General features: G+C 46.7%; 1 protein-coding gene across 1 annotated transcript in view; it reads left to right on the plus strand.

Moving 5' to 3' along the window:
- LOC144718456 (myosin-4-like) overlaps positions 1-14,366 on the plus strand; it is a 36,782-nt gene that overhangs the window by 14,383 nt on the left and 8,033 nt on the right. Inside the window, exons 18-33 of the mRNA XM_078593919.1 lie at positions 1,024-1,141; positions 1,607-1,730; positions 2,198-2,334; positions 3,772-4,027; positions 4,861-5,103; positions 5,965-6,141; positions 7,349-7,494; positions 8,013-8,103; positions 8,445-8,834; positions 9,053-9,179; positions 9,350-9,468; positions 11,046-11,242; positions 11,365-11,548; positions 12,485-12,650; positions 13,065-13,189; positions 13,517-13,825. Coding sequence (XP_078450045.1) covers positions 1,024-1,141; positions 1,607-1,730; positions 2,198-2,334; positions 3,772-4,027; positions 4,861-5,103; positions 5,965-6,141; positions 7,349-7,494; positions 8,013-8,103; positions 8,445-8,834; positions 9,053-9,179; positions 9,350-9,468; positions 11,046-11,242; positions 11,365-11,548; positions 12,485-12,650; positions 13,065-13,189; positions 13,517-13,825 — 2,909 coding nt within the window. The remainder of the gene's footprint in view (positions 1-1,023; positions 1,142-1,606; positions 1,731-2,197; positions 2,335-3,771; positions 4,028-4,860; positions 5,104-5,964; positions 6,142-7,348; positions 7,495-8,012; positions 8,104-8,444; positions 8,835-9,052; positions 9,180-9,349; positions 9,469-11,045; positions 11,243-11,364; positions 11,549-12,484; positions 12,651-13,064; positions 13,190-13,516; positions 13,826-14,366) is intronic.

The following is a 14,366-nucleotide window of genomic DNA, read 5'->3' on the forward strand; positions in this document are numbered from 1 at the left end:
GACACATTTATATATTTACGTGATCTAACCTAAAGAAACCTCAATTATGGATTTTAAAGATTGTTTCATTTTAGATTCAAGCAGATTGCGATGATGACGATGATGATCATCTTCATCGTCATCATCGTTATCGGCGTTGGGCAATCCCCTGCTGCATGAAGACCTCCCCCAAGCTGTGGCCATCTCTCGTGATCCTGCCACGCAGCGATCCGCCTGGCACGGCCGATCTCTTTGCTTCCATGCCCTCCCGCGGTGGATGTCCTCTCAGATGAGGTTCCCACACTTGGCTGCCACTCCGTTACTTTTTATTGACCGTCTGCCATCATCCATTCGAGCGACGGGTTCTGCCCATACCCACTTTGTTAACAGTTTTGAGTGATCTCATAATTTTGAGAATAGGTTTTCCCATTTTTTATGGCAACAAAACAGCTGTGTTAAGATGTTAAAACGCCAAAGTGAAACCTTTTACAAGGAATCCTGTCTGCATTAACCACAATACTTGTGGTCAGAATGCAAACAAAAAAACATACTCTGATAATATATGCATTTAAATTTAGATTTAAAGCTTTCGTGACTGCAGAGATTCATATTTTTGGTTCTTTCGGTAAAGTCACGTAGAAGGGAAATAAAAGAATAATATATTTATATATTATTTGGCAAAGGAGGTCCCATGATATATCTCATAACCTGTCTAACGTTCCCTAACCCAAGTGTTCATTTTTCGACCTCGCATTGCAATTCCAAGTGTGCTTATTTTTGTGCTTTTTCAGTTTAAGCTCAATTTTAATTTGTCTGCTAATGACCATGTTTCTGACACGTGGTGTGGTCACAGCAGGTCGTGTGGGCTAAGCGTTCCCTCTCTTAGGGACTCCAGTCACCTGCGGTTTTCAGACTCATTAATCGTTGCCCTCAAAACATCTCAAATGCCAATTGGGACCCCCCTCATAATCTCATTAGTCCTACAATCGATGCACTTCTGAAATGTAAAGACCATTGGTCATCGATGCCCCTGACTCGCTCTAGGGGTCATGGACAACAACCTCGTGATGCACCAGCTGCGTTGCAACGGCGTGCTGGAGGGCATCAGGATCTGCAGGAAGGGCTTCCCCAACAGGATTCTCTACGGGGACTTCAAGCAGCGGTGAGTGCAGACAGACGCGGGCGCGCGTGTCTTGAGCGGAGCGTGATTTTAAGTCGCGGGCTTTCGCGACCAATATTGCGACGCATCGGTGATTGATGGGTGAGATAGCGCAAGATGAACGTGCGACATAGGACCACGTGGAGGAGGGTTGACTTTGCTTCAAACTACTGCAATTACTTTTGATGTTCAATTCTGCACCTCCATCATTAATGATGACAGTCAATTGTTCAGTTTTTACTCTAAATTTGTATTTTTTATATATATATACAACTACCATTCTTGAAAAACAGATTAAGGCTGAATGTTTCTCACCCGCATAAACAAAAAAATATAAAACCAGTCAAATCAAATGATATCTAACGATCATAAAACTGCCAAGTCAACCGATGTGATGAACATTCTCTGACCACATACATACTCATTAACGTTGTGTTGTTGCTAAATTCTGCCACCGTTCATGCGCAGGTATCGCATCCTTAATCCGAGTGCCATGCCAGATGGGCAGTTCATTGACAACAAGACTGGATGCGAGAAACTCATGGATTCTCTGCAACTGGATAATCTCCAGTACAAGTTTGGGTACACAAAGGTAATTTCCAAAATGCTCAAATACATTTAAAATCATGTACGTAGATCCAATACACGCTGCATACTTCCTCCTCTTCAAAGGCATCTGGGCAGCATGGAAGAGTCAGCTGATAAGAGAGAGGGATCATAGAGAGAAGGGAGATGGATCATGGAGAAAAGTGAGATGGATCATGGAGAGAAGGCAGATGGATCAAGAGGTTCGACTCTTGAGTCTTTGGGACACAAATTGAGGAATCCTGGGTCACTCTTGAAAGGATTCAGCACAGCTTAAGTGTACCGTCCAGTAATCTCAGAACCGTAACCATCTGTAAATACAGCACGGCTCCTCGTCCCTCTGTTCTCAAGAAGTGCCATTGCCCAAAGTGTCACCAGATCCCGCGCACAGCCGCGCACTCGATTGTAATTTGAATCCGCCGCCCGCGTTAATTGGCCCCCTGTAAGTCCCCTCGACTCGTTCCGTGGCTCCAGATCGTCTTCCGAGCCGGCCTCCTGGGAACCCTGGAGGAGATGCGGGACGACCGCCTCTCCCTGCTGCTCACGCGCACGCAGGCCGTCACGCGCGGCTACCTCATGCGACGGAAGATGAAGCAGCTGATGGAAACAAGGTTGAGCGACGGCGTGTGTGTGTGCGCGTGTGTGCATGTATGGGGAGCGGTGGTGGAGCGGTTAGCGCTACGCTGCGCTACGAAACTGGCGACCCGGGTTCGATTCGCGCTCACGGCGAAAACCAGGGACGATTATCTGAACCGGTCCTGGGCCTCCCCTAGGTCGACTCAGCCTCAAATGAGTACCTGGTGCGATGTGTAAACATCGCTGCAAGGGAGACAAAGGCGGCCGGGCGTGGTGTTGGCCACCCACCCCCTTGTGTGCCGTGCCGGCCTTTGTAGGTGCTCGCTAACAGCTCTTGCCCTTACAGTCTGTTAAGGCTATACGGGGGATCTTTGTGTGTGCGTGCGTGTGTGTGTGTGGGGAGCGGTAGTGTAGCGGTTAGCGCGCTGCGCTATGAACCCGGCGACCCGTGTTCGATTCCCGCTCACGGCCAACACCAGTGACGATTATCTGAACCGGTCCTGGGCCTCCCCTAGGTCGACTCAGCTTCAAATGAGTACCTGGTGAGGTGTGTAAACATCACCACTAGGGAGACAAAGGCGGTCGGGCGTGGTGCTGGCCACCCACCCCTTCGTGTGCCGTGCTGGCCTTCATAGGTGCTCGCTAACAGCACTTGCCCCTACAGTCTGTTAAGGCTATACGGGGATCTTTGTCTTTGTGTGTGCGAGCGTGCGTGTGCGTGTGCGTGCGTGCGTGTGCGTGCGTGTGCGTGCGTCTGTGTCCAAAAAGGTTATATTTGTAATACTTATATTAAAGTACTGTAGTTTAGTTTGAACTCAATTGCTTGGGATGTGCGTGCGTTTACGAGTGGGTGGGGAGTGGCGGTGGCCACAATGATGAATACGGTGACATGGGTTCAAATCATGGCCGTGGATATCATGATTTTACATGTGGTATCTCACTCAGCCTGTCCTGGACTACTACTAGGTCAACTCAGCCTGAGATTAGTATTTATTCCTCTGTGGAAACATCAGTACAGCACTAGGAAGACAAAGTCAGCCAGTCTGGGCAGAGTGCTGGCAATACCACCCACATGTCCTCACAGCTGTCAACCCCTTGTCAGTGCCCTACCTTATTACAGAGAAATTCAGACCTTATTACAGACACACCCGTGCCCTTACAAATCTCAACGTTCATCCTAGAAAGTCCCATTAAAAGGGAGAAACGCAGACAAATAGACATTTTTGCCCGTATTTAAACGGCTGTATGGACCTGAAAACTCAATTTTCCTGCACAAGAATACGGGGTAAACCGTGTGGGTTGACAGGGATGTGTCCTGTGCTTTAATAGGTACTTGCTAACAGTACTTAACCACAGCAATCAATATGGCTATATGGGGATCTTTGTGTGTGTCCGTGTGTCTAAGAGCAGGGCACTAAATGGGATGTTTGCTTCGCGTGTGCGCGCGCGCGCGTGTGTGTGTGTGTACACAGGGATTCAATAATTGTTATCCAGTACAACATCAGGGTCTTCATGGGTGTGAAGAACTGGCCGTGGATGAACCTGTACTTCAAGATCAAGCCTCTGCTCAAGTCCGCCGAATCCGATAAGGAAATGGCGAACATGAAGGAGGAGTTCATCAAGACCAAGGAGGCCCTGGAGAAGTCGGAGGCCCGGCGTAAGGAGCTGGAGGAGAAGATGATCTCCGTTGTGCAGGAGAAACACGACCTGCTCATGCAAGTTGAGAGCGTAAGGTTACATCGTCGTCTTTGGCGAGCGTCATCCTCAAAACGAGCGTCTCCTTTCTAATCATCGGGCACCTTAATGCTTCAACCGCCACAGCATTTGTCACAGCACCATTCTCATTCGCCAATTGTCTGACCGCTGCCCCGCATGCCGTCACCAACCCTCATGGTCCCACGCTGCTGCCAACATCGATCTCAGCCCTGCGTGTGAACTGAACATATCGATCCGGTTCCACAGAGGACTGCGAGAAGAAATTCAAATGCACTGAGAATACATGGGGAAATATACTCAATACCGTTTGTCAGCGTGTCAACGTATCAGGCCCCTTACATTTTCTTAAAATAAGATTAGAATATACGTAGAAAAAAATGCGCTTTCAAAATCACCATATTTGAGTATTCGAGTGATTTAAAACAACGTCCTAATTTCTAAATTTTGATTATTTAAAGCTTTCGTGACTGCAGGGATTCATATTCTTGGTTCTTTCGGTAAAGTCACGTAGAAGGGAAATAATAAATAATATAAATATAAAACAATATAGTTTTATATTTATATTATTTTATTATAAAACAATATTGTTTTATATTTATATTATTTTATTATATTTATTATTTCTCTTCTACGTGACTTTACCGAAAGAACCAACATTGTAAAACAATATTGTTTAATATTTATATTATTTTATTATTTCCCTTCTACGTGACTTTACCGAAAGAACCAAGAATATATAGTCCTAATTTCTATTTAATGTAACTCCTGAAAGATCGATGACTTAAAAAAATATGTACGTAACTTCTAATACATAACAACAACGACGGCATCACCTTGTGCTCTAGGTTGAAGGAACGATGTCTGATGCGGAGGAGCGATGCAATGAGCTGATCAAGTCGAAAATCCACTTGGAAGCCAAACTCAAGGAAGCGCAGGAGAGGGCCGACGAGGAAGAGGAACTGAATGCCGAGCTGACGACCAAGAAGCGAGCGTTCGAGGACGAATGTTCCGAGCTCAAGAAGGACATCGATGACCTCGAGTTAACCCTCGCCAAGGTCGAAAGGGAGAAGCACGCCACTGAAAACAAGGTGGGTTCAACCATTGGAACCTCATTTGCCAGTAAAAAATATGATAATTGTTTTTTTACCCTTTTATCTGGCAACAAAACTGACACCTTTTTTTTTACAAGGAGTCATGTTTACATAGACCACAATACCTGCAGTCATAATGCAAACAAAAAACATAACTCTGATAGTGCACATTATCAGAGTTATGTTTTTTGTTTGCATTATATGCGGTGTCAAAGTATTTGGCGACGCTCTCGTTTGCAATGCAGCTTCATAACGCATCAGATTCCTTCAGTACGAATACAGACTGTGATTCTGATTCTGCAATGGTACACAAGCAAAAAGTAACACAAACGCAAATTGAGATATTCATCAAATATGTGTGCAGCGTGCCCATGGACAGAGATTGGGGTGGGGGGCACTGGGGGCAACCCCCCCCCCCTCCAGGCTGGACACCTTTATTAATATATTTTCAGTAGTTTCCAATTAAGATTCAAAATAAATTAATTATATGCACCCACGATTCCTAATATGAAGGACAAAGTGAACCCCTGCCCTCTCCCCACCGCCGCCCCCAAATATAGGAGTCAAAAACTCCGCCTATGAGCGGTGCCTTGCAGCAAAGAAAAAAAACTAACCAAAAACAAACACATTTTTTACAAAAATCAAAAATAAACAAACAAAAAATAAACAAGAAAACTAACAAAAAACCCTAAAAGAAACAAGCAAAAATTTAAAAATAACAAACAAAAAAATTAACAAAAACTAGCAAAAAACTAAAACAAAAATTAAGAAAGAAACTAACCAAAAATTTAATAAACAAAAAACAAACAAACAAAAAACTAACAAAAAAACAAACCCACACGTTTGATTGTCGCGCAGGTGAAAACCCTGAGCGAGGAGATGGCAGCGTTGGAAGAGAACATCGCCAAGCTGACGAAGGAGAAGAAGGCCCTGCAGGAGGCGCACCAGCAGACGCTGGACGACCTCCAGGCGGAGGAGGACAAAGTCAACTCCCTCACCAAGGCCAAGGCCAAGCTGGAGCAGCAAGTGGACGAGGTACGTCGACCGTGCCATGGGGCAGCCCCGCGAGTCGTTTGCTCACGCACCACTTTTCCCCGATGGCGTTTGGCCGGCCGATCGACCCAACGGTGGTCAACCCGTTTAAACTGCTCAGTGGACAGAGGTGCGATGCGGGGAGGGAGGGGGGAGGATTCAATAAACTTGCCAAATTAATTGATCACGACCATGGATCGTGACGATCCCGCAAATTAGCTGGGTGTTGTAGAATTCTAGATTTGAAGCTTTCGTGACTGCAAGGATTCATATTCTTAGGTTTTTTTTCGGTAAAGTCACGTAGGTAAACAATTAAAATTAATAAAAGTAAAATAAAAATAAAATAAAAATCACGACGTTTCGGAGGCAACACAAGCTTCCGTCTTCAGGTGGAACCGTCACAGCACGATAGCTGTATCAAGTGAGAGAAATTCCAAGAAAACAGTCCTTGTATATATACTGGTTGAGGGTGGGAGGAGCCAAGGTAGGCCCTGAATATTATTGTTGTGAGGTTCGACAATTCTTGTCATGAACCCTCCCACCACCTGACAAGATTGTCAGGTATTATTAGTATTAGTACTCGAATGGTAAATGTTGTGGGTTCACTCCCCAACACACCAGTGTGCTGAACTAGTAACACATTGGCACGTTTTGCTTCCGTAACAAACCTTGTTGATTGGCTGTGTCGGGTGGTGGCGGGTTTAACCACACGTTTATATTTACGCGATCTAACACCAATAACCACTATTATGGATTATCAGTATTATTATTAATACGTTGCCAATGTATTGACCAAATTCTAACCAATCAAAGCTCCTCACCGGTGACTTCAGACTTTTCACGGCTGAATTCAACATCAACGCACGATCACGTTTCGCTCAAACCGCTTTGAATTTCATCTGACAATGAACTCAGAAAGCAATGGCAGGTACATTACTGGTTGAGGCAACAACACCACTAGAAATGTGCCTCCGGGCTTTGGAGACCACCTGGAGAAGATTCCAGGCACGTGTTGACAATGATGGCGAACAAGTGAATTTGTAAAGTTCTTAACATACATTTGTTATCACGTTACAGTGTATTATCCGTTCTTTTTCAATAAAAAAACGATAGTCCCATATTAGTGTTATGCAATATTAATTTATTCATTCCAGGGCAAAATGCTAATGTGTACAATCATTCATTACGCCCTACATTCATTTCTGCGCAGCTTGAAGGTTCTTTGGAACAGGAAAAGAAAACTCGCATGGACGTCGAAAGGGCGAAGCGAAAAGTGGACGGCGACTTCAAAATGTCCCAGGAGGCTGTGACAGATCTAGAAAACGACAAGCAGCAGCTGGAAGAGAAGATGAAAAAGTAAGTCGAACACCGAATTCATCTCGCGAAGCACCGCGCGTGGCTGACCGTTCGGAACCCTCTCTGTGCCCCGCCGTGATATCGTCTGTGTGTGCCATTCGCACGCCGCCCACAGCAGCACCCATTACCATTCACGACCATTTGCAATGTGAACTTGCGTGGCAGCTAAACGCAACTGCATATGAAGAGGCTGTACACAATAAGAGGGAAGTGCATTTGCACGTGGGGAAATTGGGCATATATACGCACAATAATGTTGGGTTGTCATTTCAAATGAGTGGATGCAGGTTAAATCTGCAAGACCGCTCATGCCGTTGTTACCCATGATGCTTTGCTTATTGTAAGATCAGTGCAGTTCTTTGTCTTCAGCTTACACGGGAGAAGGAGCCCTGTTAGCAGAAGCGTGAATCGCACATGACATGCCCAGTTTGAAAATCCTGCTTTTGAAACGTGCGTGTATATGCACGGTATACTGCGCATTACAACGTGTAATCATTTTTTGGATTTTGTTTATTAAGGAAAGACGTGGAAATCGGACAGACCAACTCAAAAATGCAAGATGAAATGGCCCTCTCAGCTCAGCTACAAAAGAAAATCAAGGAGCTGCAGGTAAAAGGAGGGCGCCGATAAGACGACTTCACTTATTATTACGAACGCTGAAGCTCAACCGAGGGGTGGCCTGGGGGAAAAGAAAGATGACTCGTGTTTAATACTTAGCTAACGCACACCGACGCAGGCCATGGAGACCTGCTTCAAGAATCAATTGGGGTCACGCAACGAGATGATTGTAGGGGCACAGCTCATGGCTCACACACCACCACCCCCCCCCCGTCTAAAATTTGGGGGCGTGATGCACCCACGTTTCGCCCCACGTTGCTTCAGTTGCACGTCGGACAACGCGCGATGCAACGTAAACTTCCACCCCGTGGAATCCCCCCGTTGTATTTCAGGCACGCATCGAGGAGCTGGAGGAGGAGATCGAGGCGGAGCGTGCCGCTCGCGCCAAGGTGGAGAAGCAGAGGTCCGACCTCTCTCGGGAGCTCGAAGAGATCAGCGAGAGGCTGGAGGAGGCCGGCGGAGCCACCTCGGCTCAGATCGAGATGAACAAGAAGAGGGAGGCCGAGTTCCAGAAGCTCAGGAGAGACCTGGAGGAGGCCACCCTGCAGCACGAAGCCACGGCCGCCGCCTTGAGGAAGAAGCAGGCCGACTCCGTGGCCGAGCTCGGGGAGCAGATCGACAACCTGCAGCGCGTGAAGCAGAAGCTGGAGAAGGAGAAGAGCGAGTTCAAGATGGAAGTCGATGACCTCAGCAGCAACTTGGAGCAGATCACAAAGTCCAAGGTGGTCAAACTCGTGAAAGCATTCTCTCTGTGTATAGCATCGATGAATTTTGTTTCTGGCCGGTACTGAGGCAGGCAATTCCAACAGCAGATCGTGTTTTATCCTGACCGGTTTAGGCAACTGTGGCTGTAACACCTTTGCTACCTTTTTCAGCTGTTTATGGAGTGCCCATTGTGTTTTATTCGTACTTTCATAAGCTCTTTTTCTTTTCCTTGCAGATTAATTTTGAGAGGTTATCCAGGTCTTTGGAAGATCAGATTTCTGATTTGAAGTCAATTAACGAGGAAAAGCTCCATTCCGTGAATGAACTTACCACTCAAAAAGCCAGAATGCAGACAGAAGTTGGTAAATATTTATTCTATCATCATGAATGCATTAAAATATTCATGTCAAAATACTGAAAAGAAATCAAACGGTAAAGTTCAACTTCCCAACATTGTATATAACGTAACATTCACATTTAAAATGCTTTCGACTGTGTTTATTTTTTTACACGACACGTTGACCGCCAACAGGCGAATTATCTCGTAAGCTGGAAGAAAAGGAGACTCTGACTGGGCAGCTCTCCAGAGTAAAACAGTGCAACAGCCAACAAATTGAGGACTTGAAGAGACAACTGGAGGATGAAGTGAAGGTACCAACGAAACCCGAGATGCCGACTTGGATACCGGCCATCGTCATTGCTAATCATCGCTTCACTCCTCATGAACACCTCACGAGTGAGTCTCTCCCCGTGACCATTACCCCCCCCCCCCCCGTTCCTCCGCATTCGCATGCCTTTTTCATTTCATTTGTACACACACACACACACGCCGACTCATTTCCCACTCGCTTCCCCATCTGATCGATTGACGGCTGCCACCTTCGCCCATGATTTTCTCCAAGTTGGGCATTTATCCCACGCGCATCAGAATTGCATCCCGTGGCCAGTTGCATGCAGTCACGGAAATGTACGTGGAGCCGGCCGTCGGTCCCGTGCATTTTTCGTAAAAGAAAAAAAAAGTTACGGTGCCAACCAGCCGAAAGCTTTAAGAATGTCTTATGCTGCAGCTGTCCCTTGGAGAATATCTCGCTTTGGGAATAACTTGCTATTATTAGACTCGACAGGCCCTGGTGCTATATTTAGCACGCTCGGTACGCACGTGGTCCCCTGCGAGTGTTTATTTGCGTGGGCCTCAAGGAAGACAAAGTATATATTTCAGCCAGTAAAATTATATAAGCTCGTGATTGTAATTATGGCTATGGGAATCTTAGAGGGCAGGAGTGGCACCCCCCCCCCCACCACCACAAATGGGTGCATTATTTCCAGTACTCATTCGTAACAAGTAATTGCATATGGGAAGCGATGCTTTACGTGGTGTAAAAGAGAGAGAGTAACCTTCGATTTAAAGCCTTCGTGACTGCAGGGATTCATCTTCGTGGTTCTTTCGGTAAAGTCACGTAGAATGGAAATAATGAAATAAAAATAATAAAACATAATAAAATAATTCTCACGACGTTTCGGCCACAACGCAAGCAGCCGTCCTCAGGTGAAGAACAGGTCTGTCGAGAAGACAGAGTCTGAAGTAACCTGTAAACGTGTTGTGCATTCACTTTTTAACACAACACGAAGACGTAATTTTCTACCGACATGTTTTGAGGTGCTACCTTTGCGCTGTTTGCCGTGATGCGCGGTGTTTCACTCCACACGGCGGGACGTTGTACGGGAACGAAATTTACGAACGCGCCCAAGAGGCCCTCCTCCGTTCGTCATGGACACGGAGTGCTGAAATCAGCCCATATCTGGGAACGAGATTTATTTGTGCGTCGCACCCGTCCGTGAGATACGGCGGCAGATTGATCATGGCTGATGATGATGATGATGATGAAATTGAGGAATTTTCCACAATTATGTCTGTCGCCTGATGAGGCTGGTTTTAATTATCGGCTAAACGCTGTGTTCGAATTGTAAATGTTGTGGGTTTACTCTCCAACACACAACCGGTGTGCTGAGCTCACAACTAATTGGCACGTTTTGTTTACGTGACAAACCTCACTAATTGGCTGTGTCGGGTGGTGGCGGGTTTCACGACACATTTATATATTTACGCGATCGAACCTAAAAAAAAAACTTTACTATGGAAAACATAACCCCAATGCAATCAATGATGGGGGCCCAAAAAAAAACGTTTCCGTTATTGACGAAATTAACGAATATCTCGGAATATTTAGGCCAAGAACGCCCTGGCCCATGCCGTGCAGTCGGCGAGGCACGACTGCGACCTCCTCCGCGAGCAGTTCGACGAGGAGCAGGAGGCCAAGGGCGAGTTGCAGAGGGCCATGTCCAAGGCCAACGCCGAGGTGGCCCAGTGGAGGACCAAGTACGAGACCGACGCCATCCAGAAGACCGAGGAGCTGGAGGAAGCCAAGTGAGACCAGCGATGAGATTTCGCAACGCAACCCGGGCACCCTCGGACACGTGGACGGGGGCGGTGAGGCACAGAGCGAGCTCAAGGACCCGTCCTCGTTCAATGTTGTCGCTGCCTTGCAGGAAGAAGATTGCAGTCCGTCTCCAGGAGGCAGAAGAGCACATTGAAACGGCCAACGCGAAGTGTGCTTCTCTTGAGAAGACCAAGCAGCGTCTGCAAGCGGAGATCGAAGACCTCACGACTGACGTGGAGCGAGCACACTCAGCTGCGACAGCTCTCGACAAGAAACAGAAATCCTTTGACAAGGTAAGAACACATCACAGCACAATGCGAACGACGACATTGCGCTGTGATGTGAGATGCCGCCGTGGTGTTCTAGCACCCTGGACTTGCGACCCGGAGGTCGCCGGTTTGTTCTCACGCGCGCGGCAATTGAAGCAACGGTGCAAGTTTCTTAAATCCTCTGCAGCGCCCTGCGTCCGTCCACCCAGCAGTGTAAATTGATACTCGACGGTTAGTCGAATGGCAGGTCCTGGATGGTGTGGCCAAGGAGTTGTGCACATTTAACATCTTAACACCTCCTGTTTGATTGCCAGAAAGGGTAAAACCTATTCTCATTTTTCATACTCTGATACTGGAAAAAAAGGTCCTCATAGATATATCTGCTCAACCCGAGCTGTCGATGCTCTGATACGTACATTGTCTTTGTACTCTTCGCCTTTAGGCATTCTCTGGTTTGACACTGGTGAGGCTGTCTCTGGTGTAGGCCAATCCGTTTCAAGTACAATGCCATATATTATCAGAGCATTTTTCGATTTAAAGCTTTCGTGACTGCAGGGATTCATCTTCTTGGTTCTTTCGGTAAAGTCATGTTCATCACAAGTACGTGCGGTTAATGCAGACTTGATTCCTTGCAAAAGGTATCTATTTGGTGTTTAAACATCTTAACAACTCCTGTTTTATTGCCAAAAAGGGGTAAAACCTATTCTTATTTTTAATACAGTCCTGATGTGGTTGATCACCGATATGTATTTGAAGTATGGTCAACCAAACCCCATGACTGAAGCAGCAAAGAGGAGGCTTTCACATGACGGTGGACTTACAAAGGGCTGGAAATGAGACATTTTATTCCATTAAAAAAATCTGTCACAACGAAACGGCGCAGATGTACATATTGCGCACGAGTGGATAAAGTTGTGCCGCTGTGCTTCTTTGGATGATGGCCATGTAATTGTCATCCAGGTTCTGTCCGAGTGGAAACATAAGTGCGAGGAAAGCCAGGCTGAGCTCGAGGGGTCTCAGAAGGAAGCACGCTCGCTCAGCACGGAGCTGTTTAAGATTAAGAACGCGTACGAGGAGGCGCTGGATCAACTTGAGACAGTCAAGCGAGAGAACAAGAACCTGCAGGGTAGTAGCGCGTTGTCTTGCGAGCGCATCATTGTCCTATTGCCGACTGAAATAATTACAACCGTTTTTGTGATAAAAAAAAAAAATGCCATTTCGCTCTTCCACCGCGTCGGCCCTCGCGCTCTGCGGTGTGATTTTCGGGGCAGCACCACGTGACGTTTGGCAACAATGTCCGTCGCTTCGCTGCACGTGCTGGGAGCTTTTTCAGGAACGATTCCCGTGCTAAGAGGGAAATTTCAGACACCGCGCCAAATGATACCGCACCTCCGATCAGCACGGTTGGTTACGTACGGTGCAAAAGAAGTCCAACGTGCATACAACACGTGGTAGCGCCTGGAAGAACGCACCGGAGAGTCGTTTCCCTTTGTACGTTTGAATCGACGAATTAAATGTTAACTTTTTTTTTGAGTTTCAGAAGAGATTTTTGACTTAACCGAACAACTCGGAGAGAGTGGTAAGAATGTACACGAGCTGGACAAGTACAGGAAGCAGCTCGAGCAAGATCAGGCTGGCCTGCAGGCTTCTCTCGAGGAAGCGGAGGTGAAGGCCGACGTGTGAGCGCGTGTCCGGCGGCCTCGATTATCAACCGCATCATCTGCAGTTTCTGCAGAATCACTGTAAATTGCATTACAAAAACGTCAACACGTTCATCAATAACAGTGCCGGAATAAAGAGGAAAAATATAAATGTTATTTTTTATTGATTCGGAGATTCCATTATAAACCACGGGGCTATAATAATACTAATATATAACCAAATATATAACTTCAAGGACGGTTTTTTTATTACATTAAATGGCAAATTAATGGCTATCTAGCATTAGATATTAATAACGCAAGAAAATGCGGTTTTAATGTTTGATTACAGGCTTCTCTGGAGCACGAGGGAGGCAAGATTATCCGGGTGCAGCTCGAGTTGAACCAGGTGAAGGCAGAGGTCGACCGCAAGATCGCCGAGAAGGACGAGGAAATCGACCAGATGAAGAGGGGCTTCCAGCGCACCGTGGAGTCCATGCAGGCGACGCTGGACTCAGAGACCAAGAGCAGGAACGAGGCCCTCAGGCTGAAGAAGAAGATGGAGGGAGACCTCAACGAGATGGAAATCCAGCTCAACCACGCCAACAGGCAGGCGGCCGAGTCTCAGAAGCACCTGCGCAACGCGCAGAATCAAATGAAGGTATTGCTCAGTGCATCATTCACCAGCCTATATTTGACACGTTACAAGTACAAAGCCTGGCTTTATTTGTGTAAGACTGCACCTCTACCTTGGTTGGGCCTTTTCACTGAAATATTTATTCAATGTAACTAATCATCCCTATTGGTTGATAAAAAAAACAAGTACTACTTTGTGGGATGCCAAGAGTGCTTGTTGTTGGCTCTATGGCAGGGGTGGGGAAATCATTTCCTGACTGAGGGTTGAACGGCCCTTTGGCGGGCCATGCATTTGCACAAATACAAAGATCTCCCTATAGCCTTAACATACTGTTGGGGCAAGTACAGTTGCGAGTAGCACATAGGAAGGCAAGGCACTGTGGCACACGAGGGGTTGGGTGGTTAACACCACGCCTCGCTGCCTTTGTCTCCCCCAGTGGTGATGTTTCCACACCGCACCAGATACACATTTGAGGTTGAGTCGACCTAGGAACCGGTTCAGAATAATCGTCACTGGTGTTGTGGTGGCCGTGAGCGGGGATTGAACTCGGCTTCGCCGGGTTCGT

This window comes from Lampetra planeri, chromosome 1, assembly GCF_965212315.1.
Source record: "Lampetra planeri chromosome 1, kcLamPlan1.2.h2, whole genome shotgun sequence".
Taxonomy (NCBI): domain Eukaryota; kingdom Metazoa; phylum Chordata; class Hyperoartia; order Petromyzontiformes; family Petromyzontidae; genus Lampetra; species Lampetra planeri.